This window comes from Lepisosteus oculatus, chromosome 1, assembly GCF_040954835.1.
Source record: "Lepisosteus oculatus isolate fLepOcu1 chromosome 1, fLepOcu1.hap2, whole genome shotgun sequence".
Lineage (NCBI taxonomy): Eukaryota > Metazoa > Chordata > Actinopteri > Semionotiformes > Lepisosteidae > Lepisosteus > Lepisosteus oculatus.
In genome coordinates this window covers 78,601,405-78,622,646 of record NC_090696.1, presented here as the reverse complement: position 1 = coordinate 78,622,646, position 21,242 = coordinate 78,601,405, and the positions used below count along the sequence as shown (strand labels likewise).

Below are 21,242 nucleotides of genomic sequence, written 5' to 3'. Positions count from 1 at the left end.
TCTAATTAATGGATTGTAGCTATCCTGATTAACTATGCTATCAGGTACCTCATTATACCACCATAAACCTATAACGCATTCCAATCCTGGTACTGTACCTTTTGATTTTCATTTTACTCTATCAATCACATAATTGAACCCTTGACACACATAATAAGGGGCTGAATTTAAACTTGGCTTTCATTACCTAAAATGTAAGAGGTTGCCTTTTTACTTTTCATTCTTAAAGTAACTTGTCAGTCTTTTAAGTAAATTGCCAGCCCCCTTTGAATGGGGAAAAAAACTTCAAATGCTTCTCATATCACAAAAGTTGTATGCTTAAGGCATGCCTTTAAAAAAGTGATAGCACATAAATTAAAAGGTGTGATGGAAAAAGAGAAATACTTAAGTCATACTTTGGTGACTTTGTAAAAGGGTTTCAGGTATTTTTAAGTTATTTTGAGAGTATTATCATAAATCAGTTTTGTAGTCACCAACTATACATTTGCTCAGCATGTATTAATCAGCATACCAGACAAAAGTTTACTGTATGTGTAACATTCAGAGCTACTGTATGTGGAAAAAGTGTGCCTATAATGCAGCTCCTCCATCACACCGTCACATAAAATGTCTGTTCTATATTAGTGTATTAATACAGAAAATCAGGAAGCAAAAAGGACAGACAGAAGGTCACAAAAGAGAGGGGTCATTCCCCTCATCTCCTTTGGTTTGGACTAATCTTGAGTTGTTCAGAGCTCATCCAACTGTTTCCTAAAACCAGGGTATAGGTCTCAACAAAATTGTCAGGATTGCTGAATTGCAATTGCCTGGATTGCTTTAAAAAATGTCCCTCAGTTCAGTTTTAATCCACATTCGCTTTTCCTCTGGTTCATGTTTCACTCTTGATTCTGTAGAAGTCTATTGAAATGACTGTCAATGCTCTTGCTTTGCCTTTGAATTTGGTCTTGTGATCATGATTATGGAAATGTTGCGCACTGCTTATTAAAAAAATATACATTTCAAATTTAAGTGCCTGTTTTTTATATATACAGTACATGATCTATAAGTAGTCAAATGTATAAAAGCTCAGGTCTTAAACAGTATAAAAGCAAAGGGTTATGGATATTTGTATTTTATGAATGTTGAAGTATATTATGGTATACAGGTGTGATTTTTTTATTTCTCACACCAGAATGAAATGGCAGTAGCCTGTAAACCCAGCCAATCGGAACCATTTTTACAAGCTATGATTACCCACTGTTCTACTGCTACTATTCTACTCTATTATTACCAATCTGAAGATAAACTAAAATATAAAAATGCAAGTAATCTAAGGTTATTCTAGATATTTGAAATGTATGAAAATTCAGCATGAACGCTACTTTGTGGTTAGTTGCTTTCAATATATACTGTAGTTCAGCTAACTGATTTAATTTGATAAAATGTTTACATTTGATAGGGAGCACTGTGCCAAATTTAAAAAATGCTATCCTGTTGAGATATACAGTTGTTCACGAGTTAACGAAGGCAATTTAATTGTTCTTAATAAATAGTTGTAGTATTGCAGAATGTGCCATAGGTTACTGTGTTCAATAGATTCCCTGGATAGTTTAAGATAAACAGTAAACATTTTTTTTCCCCCACATTGCTGAATTGTGATGAGTGTGGTATTATTTCAAGCACACAAAACAAAATGAGATCTGCCCGTAAGGTGTTCACTGTATGATATGCTGTATATACATGTTTGCTGCCCAGTCCATGCCTTAAAGCCTTTAAAATAAGTCAATCTATTATAAAATATTATCTATTAGGAAATAGATAATTACTATCTATTTCATGGATAATTAGCAATATTCCAAAGTTTGTGTGGTTGTACAAATGACAGAGAACAATCCAAATTTCCTTTTTAAAATTTACAAATTTATTGACATTTAATTGCAAAAGCCAAGGGAAAAAAGCTGATATGGACCATCAGTGGATTTAGCCTCCATGAGGAGATGTCTCCAAAAACCAGTATATCCAGTAAACAGGAGGACTTTATTCCAATATACACATCAGAGGCATAAAATAGTTTATTCATGAATTTAACTGTACAGAAATGTTTTTAATAACTAAGAAATACTTCTGATATCTCAAATATACAGAAAAGCTAACAGACATACACAATAGTGGTAAACATTAAAGCAAATCTTATTTACAGATGTACAAAAAAAACAAACACGAAAATAGCTCTACATTGCAAATGTTTGTGCTTCTAGAATTACACATAGAGAAATTTTGTACTTTTCTTCTCAATATCTCTCAACTGACTTTTGAAATGAACAGAACCACTAAAACATGGAGACAAAATTGTCAGGTCATTTGACATTTGCATTTGTTTCAGGCAAATGAACCTAAAATAGTTTTAACCGAAATGGAAATGCTCAGAAAGATTGTGTATTTGCTTCAGTCTTTTCAATCCTACATGTTTCGGTTAGACGTAAACTTAAAATGGATCTTCCTGTATAAAAGATTCCAGAATCATTTTAACTAATAGAACAAAATTAATTACAACTATATCAAGCAAACAAACATACAAATTACAACAGGAAAAGAAGGAACAAGAACTAAAATATAGCATCAAACTATGCCCAATGAGTAGTCCAATATACTCCAGATTTGAGCTTTACTAATTCTTTTTTACTTCTGTGGGCAGTTCAGACTAAAATACACCAAAGAACTATATATATATATAAAAAGACAAATTTCAGTACCAGTTTCCTTATTATTTTATACTTACAGATTAAAAAAGCCCTATACTGTTTATTACCTTTTTTTGGACGAGTTCCAGTTTCTAAAAGGCACAAGCATTAGTTTTCCCATAATCATTTTTTAAAACTTCTTGCTAAATGAATGTATTCAGTGTCTTCATTTTCTTGATCAAGCCAAGAGCCAAAGAAAATTACAGAAATATCTTAATGACAGCATTTTTTTAACATAATGTGTTTTGAAAAAAAAGAAACCCCAACCCCTCCAAAAAGCCAAAAGGTGCTGGAATTGGGGAAAAATACTACTGGTCTGGATTTAGGGAACTACAGACAGTATCTGCTTGTTCAAGAAGAACAAGACTCACTTGTTAGCCTTCTTGACTAGCCCTGACCCCACATCAGTTTAATTTGTATATTCAGCATAACTAAAAAACCTACAAAGCAGCCTTACCTTTATCTTTAATTTCTGATAGATTAGCTGCCAAAAGGTAATCTACACCGATATTAGCACATCTATGAAGAAAAGTATTCCTGTAAACTTGCCACATCTGAAAGATGAATCTGAAACCATGCAAAGCGTATGATAGAAAATACCCTTTGTCACTAATCTTTCTGCCCCAGAGTAGTATAAAACGATTGGCGTAATGATGAAATCCAGACAGGACAAGTTTTTATTGTCCACGGTCATTTTATATATTGAATGCATTAGGCTTAATTAATGACTACTGTATGATAATATGCATCTGCTTTCAAGTTTCTTACAAGTACCGATATGCACTTCAAAAAGATGTAACTAAAAATGTGTAGAAACACTCATATTACTTGAAGATGCATATACAGCAACATCTTTCAGCACAAATTGAAAGTTTCTAAAATGCAGCAATGGTATAAAGGATTTTGATGTGTGCAAAACATCTACACAAAGCCATTTTGTAGGATTAAGGAAGTAAAAGCTTGTACTTGTTCAGGGCTGTGATGAGTAACACATAATGACAACACGTGGAAGTGAAACATCCTTGTAAGGAAACTGGAAACAAAGCACAAGGGACTTGCTGTGTATAACTCAATCCTGTCAGGATTCCAACAGGAGGAAAATGTTTGAGACCAGTGCCATTTACTGATCACTGACTCAACAGGGCTGTTTTACTTTAAATATGACAGTTTATAAGATTTATATTTAACACTTGGATTTTGCTATGCTACAGTGTTGAAAATTATAGTAAATATTTCTGTATCTTTAGTTATATCCAGTGGAATATCTTCACTTTAATGTCTTAAAAATAACAATCATTTTGATAGTTATGCTGACATCCTTACAGAATAAACCTGTGGTATAAGGTACACATAAAAAGAGATTTTGCAAAATGAAAATAATATAAAATATTAAAAACCAATACAGGTTTGATTTATGAATTGAGATTTGAATTTTAAAGATGTACAGTATAGTAGCGCACCTTTCAGAACAGGAAGTTTATGGTAAAAGTCAGTGTATCAGCATAAAGTAAATAAATATACCACTCAATGAAATAACTACAACCAAGATGTGCAAAGAGGGTTATAAGTGACTCTGCATTTTTATACTGTACCCTCCACCACAACAGCAAATTAACCTTGTAAAGAAATGAAATTGCTCATGTAATAAAATGTCTGTTAGATTTACTATTCAAAATGCCTGTTTGCTTGTATCTTCATAGACCAATTAATAGAAAACAGCTGCTTATGTTAACAATATTCTTATATCAACTACATACAATACGCATCCTCGCCCAAATTTCTCCTATATCGCAGGCTCCATGTTTGGTTTGAGACCCTACAATATAATTTTTTATGTTGGGGTGCTCATCATTGTTGATGAAAGATGCAAATCTGCTGCTCTGCAGTGCCATGTGATCATGATATGCAAGCTGGACACATCAGGCCGTTTGGATCACCACCATCCACACTGCCAGTGCCAGGGTGGAAACATCTGTCATACAGACAAAAGCACTTGTATGAGAGGCTTTCTATTCCTGAAATCCTTAGTTACAAGTTTCATTTCACTTTGACTCAGTGGTTCATTAATAAGATTTCTTTCCCAATCAGACACATCAGCCTGCCTTCTGGATCTCGCTTGTTACTACTTGTTAACCTAATAAGAACAAGCCAATGTAAGTTTCCTGAGTGTGGAGTATTCCAGTAGAAGACCCTTTCAGCCTCCCTGGTAGCTCAAGTAGGAACGGCACCCAGAGCACAGCTTCGAGCTCTACAGCTCAGATGTAGCCAGGTCCAGTCTGGGCATGTTGACAGTCGACTGGAATTCCCCACGTGCAGAGTGCGCCAGGATAGGCCAAGTGGTGGCTGCCCTGAGTTTCCTCAGATTTCAGTGAAACATCGACTCCTGGGACCTGACAAGTGCCGGAAGGTTTACGGTGATGACAGAGATGGACCACTCCTTCAGGCAGCTCCAGCTCTTCTGTCAGGCTTTGTGGAGCTCTTGGAGTGTGACAGGGCACAGTGTTCTGACAGCTGTCTGAACTGTGCCATTACCGAGCCACATGAACTAGAAATCGATGAAAATCCCAGTTTTGAACAACATTGCTTTTGAAAAAATGTGTTGTGCTTCCTATTTGACATATTTCATCATTTCATGAGAACACAGTACAACAAACTCATGTATTCAGCTTCAATGCATATTTGTCACTATCCTCAGATTACTGTCTAGCTAATTACTCCAAAGATCTTCATAATGTTCCAAATAAAACTCTGACCAACAGAGAAAGACATGGCCAATTTTGTTAAACAACATAGTTATTACATGTCATACAGCATTGGTGGATAGGCACACATCTGCAATTCACTTGAATACTGTTAGTTCTGAAATTAAATCTTCATTTTAGTCTAACGGACACTAAATCTACCTATTGGCTTAGAAGCAGTGGTTTAAATAAAGGTGCATCAGGCAATAATTTTATGCAACAATATAATTGTTTAAACTTTTTTCTAGCTTCATTTAAACATGGAAAGTTTAATAGAGAGCTTATCTGAACCATTATAAATATTTTAAGAAAAACGTTTGTGACTATCTTTGAGTGACACAGGAACAACAAAGAGACTGAATCGCATATATAAGCAAAGGCAACAGCCACATTCTGACAGCTAAAAGCACTACCTGCATTACACAGTTTATACCCCTTGCTGTCTCTTTAGAAGCTTCCTTCAGTTTCTCTTAGGCACATCTGAAATACTCTTCTGAAACGTTTAGTAGACCTTTAGCGCTCAGGCCAGCCAACAGAAGGATCAGACTCTCTGGTGTCTCTGCTCATCCTCAAAGACCACATCTTCTCCCACCAGGAGAGGCTGCGTGGAGGCGGTGCTGCTGCCAACGGAATTGAGCCGCCAGAAATGGGAGTGCAGCTCCTCTATGTTTGAAAACTTACTGGAGAAGTTTAAGTAAATCTGAAAAATAAACCAAATGGAAAACAAATAGTTTTACATTGTGTTCTCTACGAGACTAACTCTTCTGCCATTTGCCAGGGATTAAGGTTTACCAATTTTCTTACAACCATGTAAAGAATAATAATTTATAGTGAGAAAAAGGGATGATTATGTAATAATGAAGCAAGTCTGTAAACCTGTGACCCTATCGTACAAATTCCAGTAGGAGACAGACTGGTAAGTAGCAAGCTAAAAATGGTACTGGCCAGGTCTCCATTGGATTGTTGGTTACTCTCAGAAGTTAAATGCTATGTCTCCTTACTACCCAACAAACTTTAAAGTGAAAAGCAAGCTCTGAAGAAATATGTAAATTCCTAAGCTTCTTGATGGTTTATAAGGCTTATAATTGTTGGAAATGTCCTATGGAAATGTCTTGGAATAAACATAAGGACAGTTTGACATAAGGTCGAGATAATTCCAAATTATATGTTACCTCTGCTATTAAAGGTCAAATGTATTTTATCTGTGACATTTTATTACTAATAGCATATCTGAACAAATCCATAAGTACAGCAAACTACAATCAGTTGCTTAGATCTTTGCTGATTTCCTTCTCATTCAGATTAAGGGCAACACAAATACACTATCACTAAAAATGAGTAATACAGACAAATTAACTCACATGTTTAGTGCTGTCTGACAGCTGAAGTTCAATCATCTCAACAATCTTTGCAAATGATGGTCTTTGAAGAGGGTCTGTATCCCAGCAAGCCTTCATTATTTCATACCTGTAAGAAAGTGTTATATACAAAATAAAATTAAAAACTCCAAAAGAACATCAGAAAGACGTGGATGGCGCAATGAATGCACAAAGAAGAGGCCCGTCAAGTTCATTCAGTTTTTCCCAGCCCTGGTCCATATCTCTGGCTCTTCTCTTTGTGTTCCAAACAAACTCTTAATTAAAATTATTGAATCTTTAGCTTACCTAGATTTTAACAATTTTCTGCAATCAGCTCTAAGTTCCAGAAGTCATCTTTTCTGTGTATAACTATCAAGAAATGTAGTAAACAGAACTCCAGATATCAATGAATGATATGAAGAAACAGGTGATATTGACACTGTGCCAATCTCTAACTTTATAACTGTTTAAATGAGGGAACTGTTGAAACCCAGCTTCTGCCACAGGTTCATGCTATTACTAAAAACCTTAATTTCTCAATAACCTTAATCAAGAAAGATCTCAGTGGACACAGGCATTCTCCAGGTCTAGGTTAGGAAACACTGTTTTTCCACATGTAGTCCCATAACAGTACATGGAACAAACTACCCAAGTATAAAATCCCAGGGACCCCCAGAGCACTCAGTAAAACCCATATGAACATGAACATGGGGGGCATGTGGCCTCCACAAAGACAGGTACCTCAAGATAAAACTGAACCCCAGGTCTATGGGGCTGCAGCACAGACCACCAGAAACACTTGTCAAAATCCCACGCAGCCCCTGTGAGGCAACAGAGCTAACTAGCATGCCACAGTTCCAGCCAGACGAATCATTATCTACATGCTACCATCGGGTCATTTTCTTCACAAGCATGGAAATCCATGTAACCTCAAAACCTCAACCTCCTGCATTCTGCTGCTGCGCACCACAGACATGAAATGCTTTTTTGAAGAAGATAAAAGACATATAACTATCCTTATTCCTCTTATTATAGTCTTGGACTTAAATATTATTCATCGTAATATAATGTTTTATTACTTTTACAACATGTACAGTGTAATAATATTATATTTTTTACACAGCACTATTCCTTTGTTTTTACAAAACAGATGCTAATGCAATTGCACAGTACTTAAGGAAATTGTCATTATTTACTTCTCTCTCAGATTAATCATGATGTGTGCTTACAGGAATTTCTAGTGCATTATAAAACACCAGGTGAAGTTCCCTAAAATAAACTAAACAATGAATTGGATAGGATTTTAAAATGTGTAATAGAACTCACTCCAAACAATACAGATATTTTGATTAATTTTTGCAAGGTATTACTACAGGAATGTTTCAATCTCTCATTAATGTCAGACAAAAAACCAATAGACACTACTACTATTAACCAGACCTTTTCTTGATTGACACAGTTGCTTTGAATACAGGGAAATGTAAAGAACACCTAGCATTCAGATTAGATAGGCAGGTCCCTTTTCAGGCCATAAAGGCCCAGGGGAATGGGGGGCAAGGGCCAGCATTTTTCTTTGACCATCCAACACTGGAGATGGAGGAGATGTGGTCAGCATCACACACCAGCCAGCCTGTTACCCCCAGAAGGATTAACCACCAGTACTCATTTGGGAAGCAGGCTGAGTGGACCTAGGAGCCGTCTGGAAGGAATCAGAGCTACATCGCTTGCCCCTACCTGGGGATTGAACCCAGGACCTTCCGGTCATAAACTAGACACCCCTGCCATCTGAGCTACCACGGCTCCAGCATTTAGAATATTTATGTGAAAATATAAACGACGATATGACAAATATGCAAACTTGCAATATTCTGCAAGGATCCAATGAACCAAAGAACAAAAGTGAAAACTATTTTAAAATCAATTTACATCTGAGAACAGGAGGCAATTCTTTGAAATCCAGCCAAATTGAAACAGATTTTCAGCCATTTGTTGAGAGAAACCAGGGTGAGATCCTTGTATCACTTATCTCCTAAGACAGGGGTTCTTAACCTTTTCGAGAGTGCGACCATTTTTTTGGGGTTAAAAATATTTTTCAACCCCCCCTTCCACACACACACACAGATTTAAAAATTGTCAAGTTGTATCAATTGTAAGCCTACTCACTTAATAATGATAATAATAATTATTATTATTATTTATATAGCACCTTTCATATACTTTTTTGCACCTCAAAGTGCTAGTTACCAAAAAATTTAGTTAAGTAAACTTTAAGGAACTTATAATAAGCAACAATAACAAATTAAAAGAACCATCCACAAACAATACAAATAGCACTGAAATTATACAAGACAAATCATGTAAAAGCAAGAGTAAAAAGTACGTTTTGAGCTGCCGTTTAAAATATCCAAAGAGGCAGCCTCTCTAATATTTTTAGGAATACTATTCCACAGTTTGAGTGCGTAGTAGCTTAAGGCTGCCTCTCCAGTCATCCTATTCTTAATTTCTGGAATAATCTTTAAATGTTGTGCACTTGTTGCACTGGCCTTGATGGAATTTACAGTACAAACAGGTGCATCCATTACTTGTCTGAGTTCGGGGGGCACTTTCTCAGGTGTGAGGGCTTGTTTATGAATCATACGATGACTCCACAAAGCGAACGGAGCAATGGCCTGTACTTTCAAGACTGGCCCATTGTGTTTGCCAGTCATAGCTCGTGCACCGTCTGAGCAGATTCCCACACACCTATCCCAGTCAATTTCATGCTCACGTACATATGTGTCCGGCCAAACGACAAGTTGAGCGCCAGTGACACACTTGGGAAGAGGACCACAGAACAAAAAATCCTCATTAATTTCTTCCTCCTCAACAAATCTGGCGTAAACGAGCATTTGTGCATCTCCGGAGACATCAGTGGTCTCGTCAAGTTCTAAAGAAAACTACACACTTCATTTTATCTTAGAGATCACCTGCTTTTCCATATCCCTTGCCATATGCCCAATGCAGTTAGACACAGTTTCATTTGACACTGGTATCAATGCCAGCTGCCATGAAGTGCTTTTCCCACGCATGATTGAAACCGTTTCCTTAGCGCACGGTAAGAAAAAAGTCACCTAACGTGTGTGACTTCCCAGTTTTGGCAATCCAGTTAGTTATGACAAAAGATGCCTGAAGTGCCTTCTGGTTCACAATGTTGGCTTTTTGGAGGGTAGATTGTTGGCCTCTTAGCTCCTGTAGCTTTTGTTAAAAAAAACTCATTTTCTTCATTTTTCATCATTTTTTTTCCTGTTCTGAGTTTTCTGCTGTGCGATTTTCCACATCGTCTTCAGCTCTCACTCTTCCAGTGCCACCTATTAAAAACACTTAATTGCTTGGCTAAGCACGACTACCTTGCACAAAAGAAAAAAGTGCTACATATATCAATGCAATCATGGCCCACTCAATAGAAATTAATGTAGCGCCCTCGCCAGGTGCACTGCAGAGCAGGCTAAGTCCACTAAGTCACCCTGCTAACGTAAATAGTCTTAACCGTGCAGATGTATATAATAGTTAATTGTTTACCTCTTATCCATACAGAAGTGTGCTCACAGTCTCCAAGAAGGATACTCTGTGATGCCACTTTGGAATTCCGGTCAAAGTTGAATTGCCCATATTCAAACCACAGAGTTCCAGACTATGACTACTTTTACAGGCTCAAGTCCCTCATGAGTTCCTAAGCTACAAATAAACACTCCTCGGTTTTTTTATTCTTACATTTCATTGGGTGCAAATTCAGGTCCTATCATCCGGTAACCCTCCTTGATCATCTTGTAGAACTTGGAATCCACAGGCATTCCGGGGTAAGGGCTGCTACCTACAAAAGTTGAATGGTTTGAATGTAATTTTTTTTGAAAAGATGAAAAATTGAAGCTGTTCAATGAATTAGGCAAGACTCACCTAATGAGAATATTTCCCACAACAATATGCCATAAGACCAGACATCACTCTCAAAGGTATATACACATTCAAAAATGCTTTCTGGTGCCATCCACTTCACAGGAAGCCGAGCCTGAAGAAAAACAAACACCAGAATTATTCCAGATGGCAAAACTGTAATAGATACATGCAGATGTTGCTCCTGCCATCCATGATTGCAAATATGCAGTATATTCAGGAACAAAACAAAATAACTTTACAAAATGCACACTAAACTACAGTTATTGTGAAACACACTTAGATGTGATTAAAAAAAACTGCTCCACGTACAAAATAATATTAAAAAGATATTTTGGAAAAAAAAAAAAAAAAAAGTAGATAAGCATGAATTTTAGTTTAAGCTTTACATCTCACACAAAATGGATGGGGTGACTGTTGTGGTATTGAGGTCTCTCTTTCTAAAAAGACTGTAAGATCCATATTAGGAAATGTCTGGCCTCAGGTGAAGGGTCCAGAATCCTAGCCACTGCTACTTCTCCTTCTCCATTGTAAAAACAGAATTAGACTTACGTTGCCCTTTACAACATAGTTGGAATCATTTTTTATGTCCCTGGCAAGACCAAAATCACAAATCTTAGCCACCCGCCCTTCTGTAAGCAGAACATTCCTTGCAGCCAGGTCTCTGTGAATGCACTGTGAATGCACAGAACAACATCCATATTGCAAAAGGTACAAGAGTAGGGTAATGTAAAATACAGACCATGTAAATATTATTTCATTATCAGAATTTAAACACTCAACAAATAAATTCAACCAAATATGGCAAACTTCTACAATAAAGCAAAAGAAAATGTAATAATTGTTTTATCTAAAGGAAGACTAAACTGTACAGGAAGGTAAGAATTATCTTGAGATATTTATGACCATAAAAGAATTTCACAATACAGTTCACTATTCATTTATAGTTTAGATTTAAAAAAAGCTTTATCACAAATGAAATGTAATCTTACATTTTTTGAAGCAAGGAAGTTCATTCCTTTTGCAACTTGATAAGAAAAGCTTAAGAGATCTTCTGTATCAAGTGACCTTGTATCTTCTTGTAAAACATCATTGCTGACATCTTTATCACCATATGACCCTAATCAATAGAGAAGCAAAAACAGAAAGATATTTTAGTGTTACAGTCTAGATCTAAAAAGCCTGTTTATTGCAATATACAACCCTATTTTATTAATTTAGGGATGTATTTAGTGGAAAACACAGCAGCAGCAGACAAAGCACTGTAAAATCACACTTGCACACCTTTTTCTGCCCTTGCAAAGGCCTCCTTTCATTTAAGTTCTATGACAGGTTATTGCTCAGCTTTACGTCTTGAAGCTTGAGCTGCTCACTGTATCTCCGATCTTAACCAATAAACCCCAGAAACAGTGCTTTCGTGAGACCGCTGACCTCTTGTCAGGAATTCTGACCTTTTTATAAACAAGACGCCTTAGGTGAATGAAATGTAATAATAATAATGTAATGTTTATTAGCCCTATACAATTTCTTGTATTAGGAATTCGTCTTTTTGCATACCCCAGCTTTTCTCCATGGAGACACAGACACACAGACAGGGAGAGAAGTTTGGGGGTCAGAGCACAGGGTCTGCCATTGTATGGCGCCCCTGGAGCAGTTAGGGTTAAGGGCCTTACTCAGGGGCCCAACGGAGTAGGGTTCCTTTGCTGGCCCCGGGATTTGAACCGGCAACCTTCCAGTCACAGGCGCAGATCCTTAGCCACAGAGCCACCGCTCTGCCCTAATGAGTCTGGAGTGCAGTACAGCTCACTGTAGCCTTTGCATTCTGACCTCTGAAAGAATATCTAATTGGTGTTAATTAAAACTAGGTAAAATCTGATACTTAAGGAAATTCATAAGCAGAAAGTATTCTTAAACAAGTTTTTTTTTTCGCTGCAAAAAGAAAAGTAAGTTTAATAGAATTAATTTGACGTTTAAAATGACTCTGTGTATTTACTCTAAATAGAACTAAGAAACTATAATGAAAATTGTACATTTTTAAGGATCTAAGACTAAAATGTACTGTAAATAGGAGGAGGTCTTTAAGCACTTCCAATGTATTTTAAGACTGATGACGTGCACTCACCTTTTCTCTTTAATCTCCTCTTCTCTGATGGGGCACTGTGTAAGCTGGGGACAGCTGTGGACGGTCTCATTGTCATATACCCATTTTTGCTTTCCTCACTATGGAGAAGTGAATAATAGAACAGACATCTGCTTTAGTTACATATAATTATTCAAAACATTGCATGTGAAGAAACATCTGTCTTTTTATCTCAGCAGCATCAATTACAGAGAACTGCTGCTGTCATCTGTACCCACTAATAAATACAAAAGCATACCAGAACATGCAATATTCATGGTACATTAAAGAAATCCAGAGCAGCAACATTAGACACAACAATTTTTAGGCATCATGCAAGAAAAGTAATACTTTATTCACAAGTCATGTGAACCTGCCCAGCATTAACACTAACAGCAAAACCTGTTGCCGATATTACACTGATCGTGTCAGTTTGCTTATTAAATCACACCACAAAACAGTAACATTAAAGAAAAAATCAGATATTAAGCAATTTTTAAACAATTTTCCAGAAAATATTCCTTACAATCACCAAATGTTTTTTTTATTGCACTTGGCTGCACAAAAATCTAAATAAAAAAATATGGCTTTGCTGACTTGTTTAAAGGTTATTCTTTCCCTATAGTACTCTCTGTACAACTTGTAACAGCTTTTAATGTTCTAAATACAGTTTAGTTTGGGTGAGAATAAGGCAAACTGGTCTTTTAGCATGAATAACATACATTGATCTTCAAAGAAACTTCAAAGTCTTGGTCACAACAACTCAGGGTAAAGTAGGCATAAGCAACCAGTTTGAGCTGTAACAGCTAATCCATCACAGCCCCCAATCAAATCTAATTGACTCATTGCCAGGTGGTCCTTGTAATCAACATATATTCCTTTCTACACATCCATAAGGCTAAAATACTATTTTTTGTAGGATGAAACACAGATCTAACAGGATTAACTTTTATCTTTAAATATACTTCTGATTATTAGATTAATCAATTCTGATCACCACAGAACGTTTTCTGCATAAATACAGAAAGACAATGAGAGAAAAGAGTAGAAAGATGTATAACCAAAAGATTTTTTTTCATAGCAGTATAATAATGTGAAATATTGTATATGTTGTCTATTTTAAGTATATTCCTAGTGGAAAAAATACAACCTATGTCAGTTATGTGCAAGACAAAAACATTCTAAACTTTGAACTCATGGCCCAGAAGCAACAGGAAAGTTGTAAAACAAAAGAAAGATGTTTTCAGATAAAGGTGACCCTTACTTTTCAGTTCCTCTTTTGTTCTGAATATTCTTATAATGTGAGTCATCTCCCAGTCTGGAGCAAAAGAACATGTCTCTTTTCCTTCTGAGAAAGTTCAGGAGGTCACCAAAACAGCAATACTCCGTTATGACCAACGTCGGACCTGAGAGTAGAAACACCAGAGTTTTGTATTGGTGTGAGCATTGCTTGTATGGATTACTGCATGTTTTAAATTATACCATTAAAATGCAGTCTGACAAACAAAATATATTTTAAAAGTGTTCAATTTACATGACTAGAGATTGTTTATTGTAAACCCACTTAAAGCCTGTTTAAAGAATTTATGTATATGTAACAAATGCACAAGTTGCTGAAAGTTATAAAGAGAGTTTCACATTGGTACAAACTAAAACAATCCACAGTTTCTGTCAGCATGTGGTAGATGAAGAAGAATGGAAAGCTTCTTGTACTGTCTCTATTTTGCACACATCATCCTTCACTTTGAATATTCCACTTTTCCTTCTGCAAACTCTACAATGCTGTACAATTTTTTAAACTTTTGTCTCACAAGTCCCTTGTTTTGCTTTTTATTTTGTGCTTTGCATCCTTAACCCTAGCTTAATGACTCCATTTTCCCTTTAGGTTTCATGTTTAAGCACACTTCATGTCTGTTTCATGTGTTTTTGCATTTGTTCTGTTTTGAATGCAAAAAGTTCAATTGCACTTGAAACTGTTAACAAGTTTGCAGTTTCAAGCGTGTATCTTCAGTTACAAAAACACTGTATTGTATAATAAGTGATATCTGCTATCTGCTCCAGATAATTGTATAGGAATATCTTGTTATCCATCTTCTTGTTGGCAAACTTACAATACAAAGGCCAATATATTGCCATATATATTACATATATATATATGTAGTTCAGGTGGGTAGCTGTGTCAGCATGTGTAGGCTGCAAAGGAACAAGTAATAGGTTTATTCCACGCTGAAAAGAGAAGAAAGAAAACATAACGTTTCGTTCGTGGAGCCAACCTGAAGAAGGCTCCACGGCCAAAACGCTGTGTTTTCTTTCTTCTCTTTTCAGGTATTTCAGGAATAAACCTATTACTTGTTCCTTTGCACATATATGTATACATATTACATATTACATATATATTGTACGCAATATATTGCTTACAATACAAAGGCCAATATATTGTTATAGAAGCTACAGTATGTTATTTAAATGTTTAAGTGCTGACTGTAAGCTGAGATTTACATTGTGCCCAATTCGTCCTCCCACAGCATCCTCATTGAAACATGTCACTATCCAGTAAAACCTTGTAACCTGGCTATTCGGTTGCTGTTAGCCTTGCTTTATGTAAACTTCAGGCGCTTCTGAACAGAGCACCATACTAATCTGTTTGAACTTCATTCATCTTCTTAAGTAAATAAGAAAGGTTACAAAAAAAGCTAAGTCTACTTGGCTCTGTGAAATAGCTGGAAGGGTAACTAAATGTGTACAAGTAAAAAAATGTAAGTAGCATTCATACATTTATATACATAATATATCTGAATAAGAGATTAATTTTTAAAAACTCCAAGATATAGACAAGCTACTTAAGGAAACAGGTTTAACAATGTTACCTCCCACTGTGCAAGCTCCTAACAGGTTGACAATATTCATGTGATGCCCTAGGTAGCTCAAGACCTTGAGTTCAGACATCAGTGCCTCTTTCTCAGTAGCATGAGCTCTTGCTGTAAAAAAAAAGTTTAAAGTTGTAAAATGTAAGTTGTATTAAGAAGACTGAACAAAAAAAAATTCAAAAAAGTTCCATGAACTAATTTAAAGAAATTATTTAACTTACGTTTCAGCATTTTGACAGCTACAGTCATTATTGTGTCTGCTTTTGACATTCCATATGCTGTGGCCTCCACCACTTTTCCAAATGCTCCAGAGCCCAGTGTTTTACCTAGAAGTTAATTTGGGTAATTATAGGAATTTTATGTCTTCATAGGTCTTACTACATGGGTCTTACTTTTATCAAAATCTACAGGACAGTTCCTCTTGATCTGCTACTTTGACAAACCAGTTCTAACTCAACTTTAATACAAAATGCACTCTGGGCACTTAGTATAAACAGTACGAGCAATTTCTATAAAAACAAGGTATAATGATTGTAGTGGAAATCTAATGAGTTAATTGATTCTTAAAAATGTAGAGAGCTTTGCAAAAAAATATATTGGTGCTTTTAGATAATATTTCAAGGATATAACTGCTATGCTACAGTATGTGCAGAATTTTAGAAAACAGTTCGTCAACAAGGTACACTGTTTGGGTTAGTTTAGAAGACAATGTACCAAAACAATATATGCTGTCTGGGTCATTAGAATTAGCTGAAAGTAACAGATAAACTTTGAATAACAAATCTAGTGTTTTTCTCTCGCTCTATGAGGTAATTTGTTTTCTTTTAGAGAAAGGGGAAGTTTTAGAAGGGACCAAGTGCTGAACTTTTTTTTACAGCGCAACGTCTTATAAAACCCTGTACTGCTTGTAACTAACTGAGTCTCTGATGCACTTTGCGAAGTGGCAGCAGGGCTCCCAATATTGCAATATTGAAATAAAGACCTTACTCAGGTGAGAACTCTCTCTTGTGGCTTCCTTGATAGTTAAATTTCCACGACAGTTTGGGGGCTCGTCCGGGATCACAAACCTGAACGCGGACGGCTGCTGAAACTCCATCCGGGCCCGGACAATTTTAGAAAATTGGACGAACCTCGGAGGATAAACTGTTTGTCCTTCCTGAGACGCGTCTGGAGAATTCACGGCTGTCTGACGTCAGTAAGTGATCCTTTTAACGAATTTTTGTTTTGAAACGATTTATAAGATTAATTTCTGCGGTTTTATAGCAGAGAAAGAGGAGGCCGGTGAGGGTGTTCTCACGCGGGCGGTTTGATGAGTCCGGGACTCATAAAGAACTTATCTTAACACAGACGTGTGGTTTTTGCTCTGCGGAGTAGTTAATGTGATAAGGTTCTAAAGTAAGGCACCGATCGGTAAAAATGGGAAATGAAAATTCGAAGACGAAAACAGGACCGAGCGGTCCAGCGAAGTACATGTACAGGGAATTTGGAGAAAGGGGAATAAAGTGTCTTCCGTTGTGGAGTAAGTTAGGTTTTCCAGAAAATGGTAGTTTTAGTACCAAGCAGATACAACAACTAGAAGAACAGTTAAAAGAAAAAGAGAAGAAGGGAAATAAGAAAGTCGATTGGAAGTGTTTTGAGTTGTGGAAAATTGAGGCGCAAGTTAGAGAAAGACAAAGTACGTCAGACAATAGTGGAAAGAAAACTGAAACGCCCATGAATATAGTGGGAAGAGAATATGGGTTAATATACTGTCAACCTTTTTCCGACAATATGTCAGTATGGACAAATGAGAGATGGCCCCGTGTAGGTAGTTTTCAGCCATGGGCCATACAATTATTACACGAAATGACAGATTCACCTAACCCAGAGGGAGATCCCGGGTGGGATTTTAAATATATGTGCAGATGTGTATGTGTATGGGAGGAGTGTGCTAGGAAGCATGGATCAGGATGGGGTAAAAAACCTGAACAGATGATGTTGAGCACTACTAAAGTGTATCCCGAATTGGATTGTCTTGCAGTAGCTATTGCTCCTGAGACTACCCCTCCGTCGCCTCCACCATATGGGGAGGGCCGGCCGGCTTCTCCGTATAATAGGCGACGGGATGAGAAAAAGGGTGACGCGGAGGGGATGCTCTCGCCTTCCCGCACAAGGAGAGGAGTGCGGTATGGAGGGGGTCGCTCTGCAGATACTTCTGCCGTTCCGCGTCCCCAGTCTATGGAGGAGGGAGAGGGGGTGCTCCACATGCCAATGATTGAATGTCCTAATCCCCGCACCGGTGAAAATGAGGAACCTACTGTCCTCGTTTATCGCCCATGGAAATTAAGTGAGTTGGCGGCAGTTATAGGGGAGCTGCCAAACCCCAAAACCAATGGGCGTAAGTACACAACAGCCCTGAGACGGCTAGTAGCACAAAGCAGACCCACGAGTGGAGAGCTAGAGACTGTTTTTATAAAAACTTTGAAGCTTGAGTATAGTGACGTAAGAGGAGAGGGTCAAGATGAGTTTAGCCCTGACCACCCATACAGCAGCGACGCTGGCAGTATCTATCAGACCCAGCTTAATGCCATATGTCGCAGAATAGAGGCTAAATATACGGGGAAAGTGGATTGGGTAGTGCTAAGACAATGTACCCAGAAACCTGAGGAAACCTGTAATGACTACTTGGAGAGATTGACTCCTCTCTTCAGTAATCTAAGTGGCCTGTCTGAACCCTCAGCAGGAGAGGCAGGATCAGTTTATGAAACCCAACTCACTAACCTTTTTGTAGAGGGACTGCTTCCAGAAATAAGTGGCATGGTAAAAGCTACCTGTATAGGCTGGGACACTGCCCGATTAGCAGAAGTATGTCGCCATGCTTATCATGCTGAAAGACAGCTCACAGACAAGAGAGAGCGAAAAGCCCGAAAGGATTATTATCAGCTTCACCAGCTGCAAATGGCTCAGTTACAATTTTACCAGGGTGACCAGAACAGAGGGAGAGGACAGCGCGCCCGGCGTGGCCGAAGAGGAAGAAGCAAAAGCCCGAGAGGGGACTTCCAGACTTGCTTCAAGTGTGGACAGACGGGACACTGGGCTCGTGACTGCCCTGAACACAACACAGCGAAACGGAGAAGCGGCGGCGACAACTGGGACCTACCACCACCACCTCCACCTGAGGTAACCGTGAGCTCACCCTGGCAGGAGGAAAAAAGGGATTGACGTTCATCGCAAGCTGAGGTAGGGCCTGAGGGCACCGAGACTTTTATCCTACCTGCCCTCTCTTCCCCTTCCCAGCTACCCAAGATCACTTTATACATAAATGGAGATCCTTATGAGTTTCTAGTGGATACTGGAGCCACGCATTCGTTACTCAGAGACAATATCTATAGATTCGACCCCTCCTCAAAATCCATTTTAACAATAGGGGTAACGGGTAATCCCACAAAGTCTTATTTTACTGCACCCCTGACAGTGGAATGCCAGCAGCATGGGTTTGGGCCTGGTAACCACTCCTTCCTCCTTTCCAAAGAGTGCCCTGTTAATCTGTGTGGCAGAGATTTGCTCTGCAAAATGGGCCTCACCATTGTCTGTTCAGAAAAAGGGCTTGAGCTAACCCGCAATGAAAATTGCTTGCCACGCACCATGTTAATGCAACACTCACCCACGGTCCCTGATTACTACTACAGCTGGGACTTAGTGCAGGATGAGGAACAAACACCACAGCTTCTTTTACAAGAAATAAAAAGACTGTGGTCAGGCCAAGGTGATTTTCAAGACGTGAACAATTTGCATTGTACAGCAAGGGTTAGTTTTGCAGGTCCAGATGAAGAATTTGAGGCAGCATGGTCCGGGAATGGACAGTGTAGTGACAGGATAAAAAGCAATGGGTATTTAATTTCGACAGACTTTGCAGCGTTAGCTATTACCTTAACAGAGGAGCAGAAGACACTTTATCGAGCGGGAACGCACCCTCATGTTTCCCTTGCTAAAGCATCAGGTTTTCGCTGGCAGGACGTGGGCAGTTTTGTCCAACGGTGTGTTGAGAGCTGTTCGTGGTCAGCTCCAGACTCGAGGGGAGTTAAATATAATGCCACCCTCCAGGCCAGTTGGTGCCCATGCTCAGCAATCCTTCAGACCTGGAGGACGGTGCATCTCACGGCTCCAGATGATCAGATGGGTGCATTGTTTGTGTCCACCTCTGTTGACACTTCCCATCCCGCACTAGAGGGGGTGCCCAGCTCCCTCTGGGCGGCTCACAAATATGATGTGGGATTAATGGAGGGGGCTTCCCCGCTCGAAGTAAAACCCAAGTCCACCTATAGGCCGAGTAAGCCCCAGTATCCGCTCAGGCCAGACGCTGAGGTTGGGCTTAAACCTGTGATCGAACAGCTGGTCGCCACAGGAATTTTGATTCCCTGCCCAACATCTCCCTGTAACACTCCGCTGTTCCCCGTGAAAAAGGCTGATGGGGAATCCTGGCGCCCTGTACAAGATTTAAGAGCAGTAAATGATGCCATATATGCTCGAGCTCCTGTTGTTCCAAATCCAACCACTATTTTGTCATCTATCCCCGGGGACTCAAAGGTTTTTTCTGTAATAGATTTGGCAAATGCATTTTTTAGTATCCCAGTACACTCTGAGTCCCAGTTCTGGTTTGCTTTCACGTTTCAAGGAAAAAAGTATACTTGGACTCGTATGCCTCAGGGGTATGCCGAGGCTCCTACTATATTTTCCTCTGCATTGCAGGACTGTCTCTCAGGGTTTGGGTTTAAAAACGGTAGTACACTAGTGCAATATGTTGATGATTTGTTGATTTGCTCTCCGAGTGAAAGCGCTTGCGTTCAGGATACTAAAGATCTTTTAAATTATCTTGCCAGTACTGGAAATAAAGTTTCACTATCAAAGCTGCAGCTTGTAAAAAAGAATGTACGATATTTAGGTCATGACATTTCTGCAAATTCACGCTCCATTGGCACAGAGCGAATAACTGCGATCCAAAAAATTCCAAAACCCCGCACCAAGAAGGAGATGATGTCCTTCTTAGGCTGCACAGGTTACTGTAGGGCGTGGATACCCGGGTATGCAAAACTAGCACAGCCATTGTCTGACATGGCACACATCTCAGGCCTGAATATGACTGACAGACTGACTTGGACTGAAGAAGCGGAAAACGCTTTTGTTGAACTCAAGACTGCACTGATGTCTGCCCCTGCTTTGGGCATTCCTGATATGACTAAGGGGTTCACTTTATGTGTTGACGAGAAGGCTGGTTTCTACAGTGCTGTCCTTTTACAGGAGCACGGAGACCGTCTTAAACCAGTTGCTTATTATTCTCAGCGACTGACCTCTGTAACCAGAGGCCTCCCAGCCTGCCTACGTGCTGTAGCGGCAGCAGCTGCAGCTGTCATGGCTTCGGCCTCTTTGGTTTGTTATCGTCCACTGAAGCTTTTGGTTCCACATGCTGTGGCTTCTATCCTCCTTCAGAGTAAAACTTCACATTTCTCTTCCGCGTCTACTCTTCACTA

At 38.5% G+C, this 21,242-nt stretch overlaps 1 protein-coding gene across 1 annotated transcript in view; it reads right to left on the bottom strand.

The window, feature by feature from the left end:
• Positions 1 to 1,877: 1,877 nt before the first annotated feature.
• Positions 1,878 to 21,242, bottom strand: part of kita (KIT proto-oncogene, receptor tyrosine kinase a) — a 45,398-nt gene continuing 26,033 nt past the window's right edge. The window contains exons 12-21 of the mRNA XM_015345906.2: positions 15,957 to 16,061; positions 15,736 to 15,846; positions 14,133 to 14,274; positions 12,872 to 12,969; positions 11,742 to 11,869; positions 11,302 to 11,424; positions 10,753 to 10,864; positions 10,570 to 10,669; positions 6,823 to 6,928; positions 1,878 to 6,161 (exon numbers count right to left, since the gene is read on the bottom strand). Of these exons, the coding sequence (XP_015201392.1) occupies positions 6,003 to 6,161; positions 6,823 to 6,928; positions 10,570 to 10,669; positions 10,753 to 10,864; positions 11,302 to 11,424; positions 11,742 to 11,869; positions 12,872 to 12,969; positions 14,133 to 14,274; positions 15,736 to 15,846; positions 15,957 to 16,061 (1,184 nt within the window). The 3' untranslated portion in view covers positions 1,878 to 6,002. The remainder of the gene's footprint in view (positions 6,162 to 6,822; positions 6,929 to 10,569; positions 10,670 to 10,752; positions 10,865 to 11,301; positions 11,425 to 11,741; positions 11,870 to 12,871; positions 12,970 to 14,132; positions 14,275 to 15,735; positions 15,847 to 15,956; positions 16,062 to 21,242) is intronic.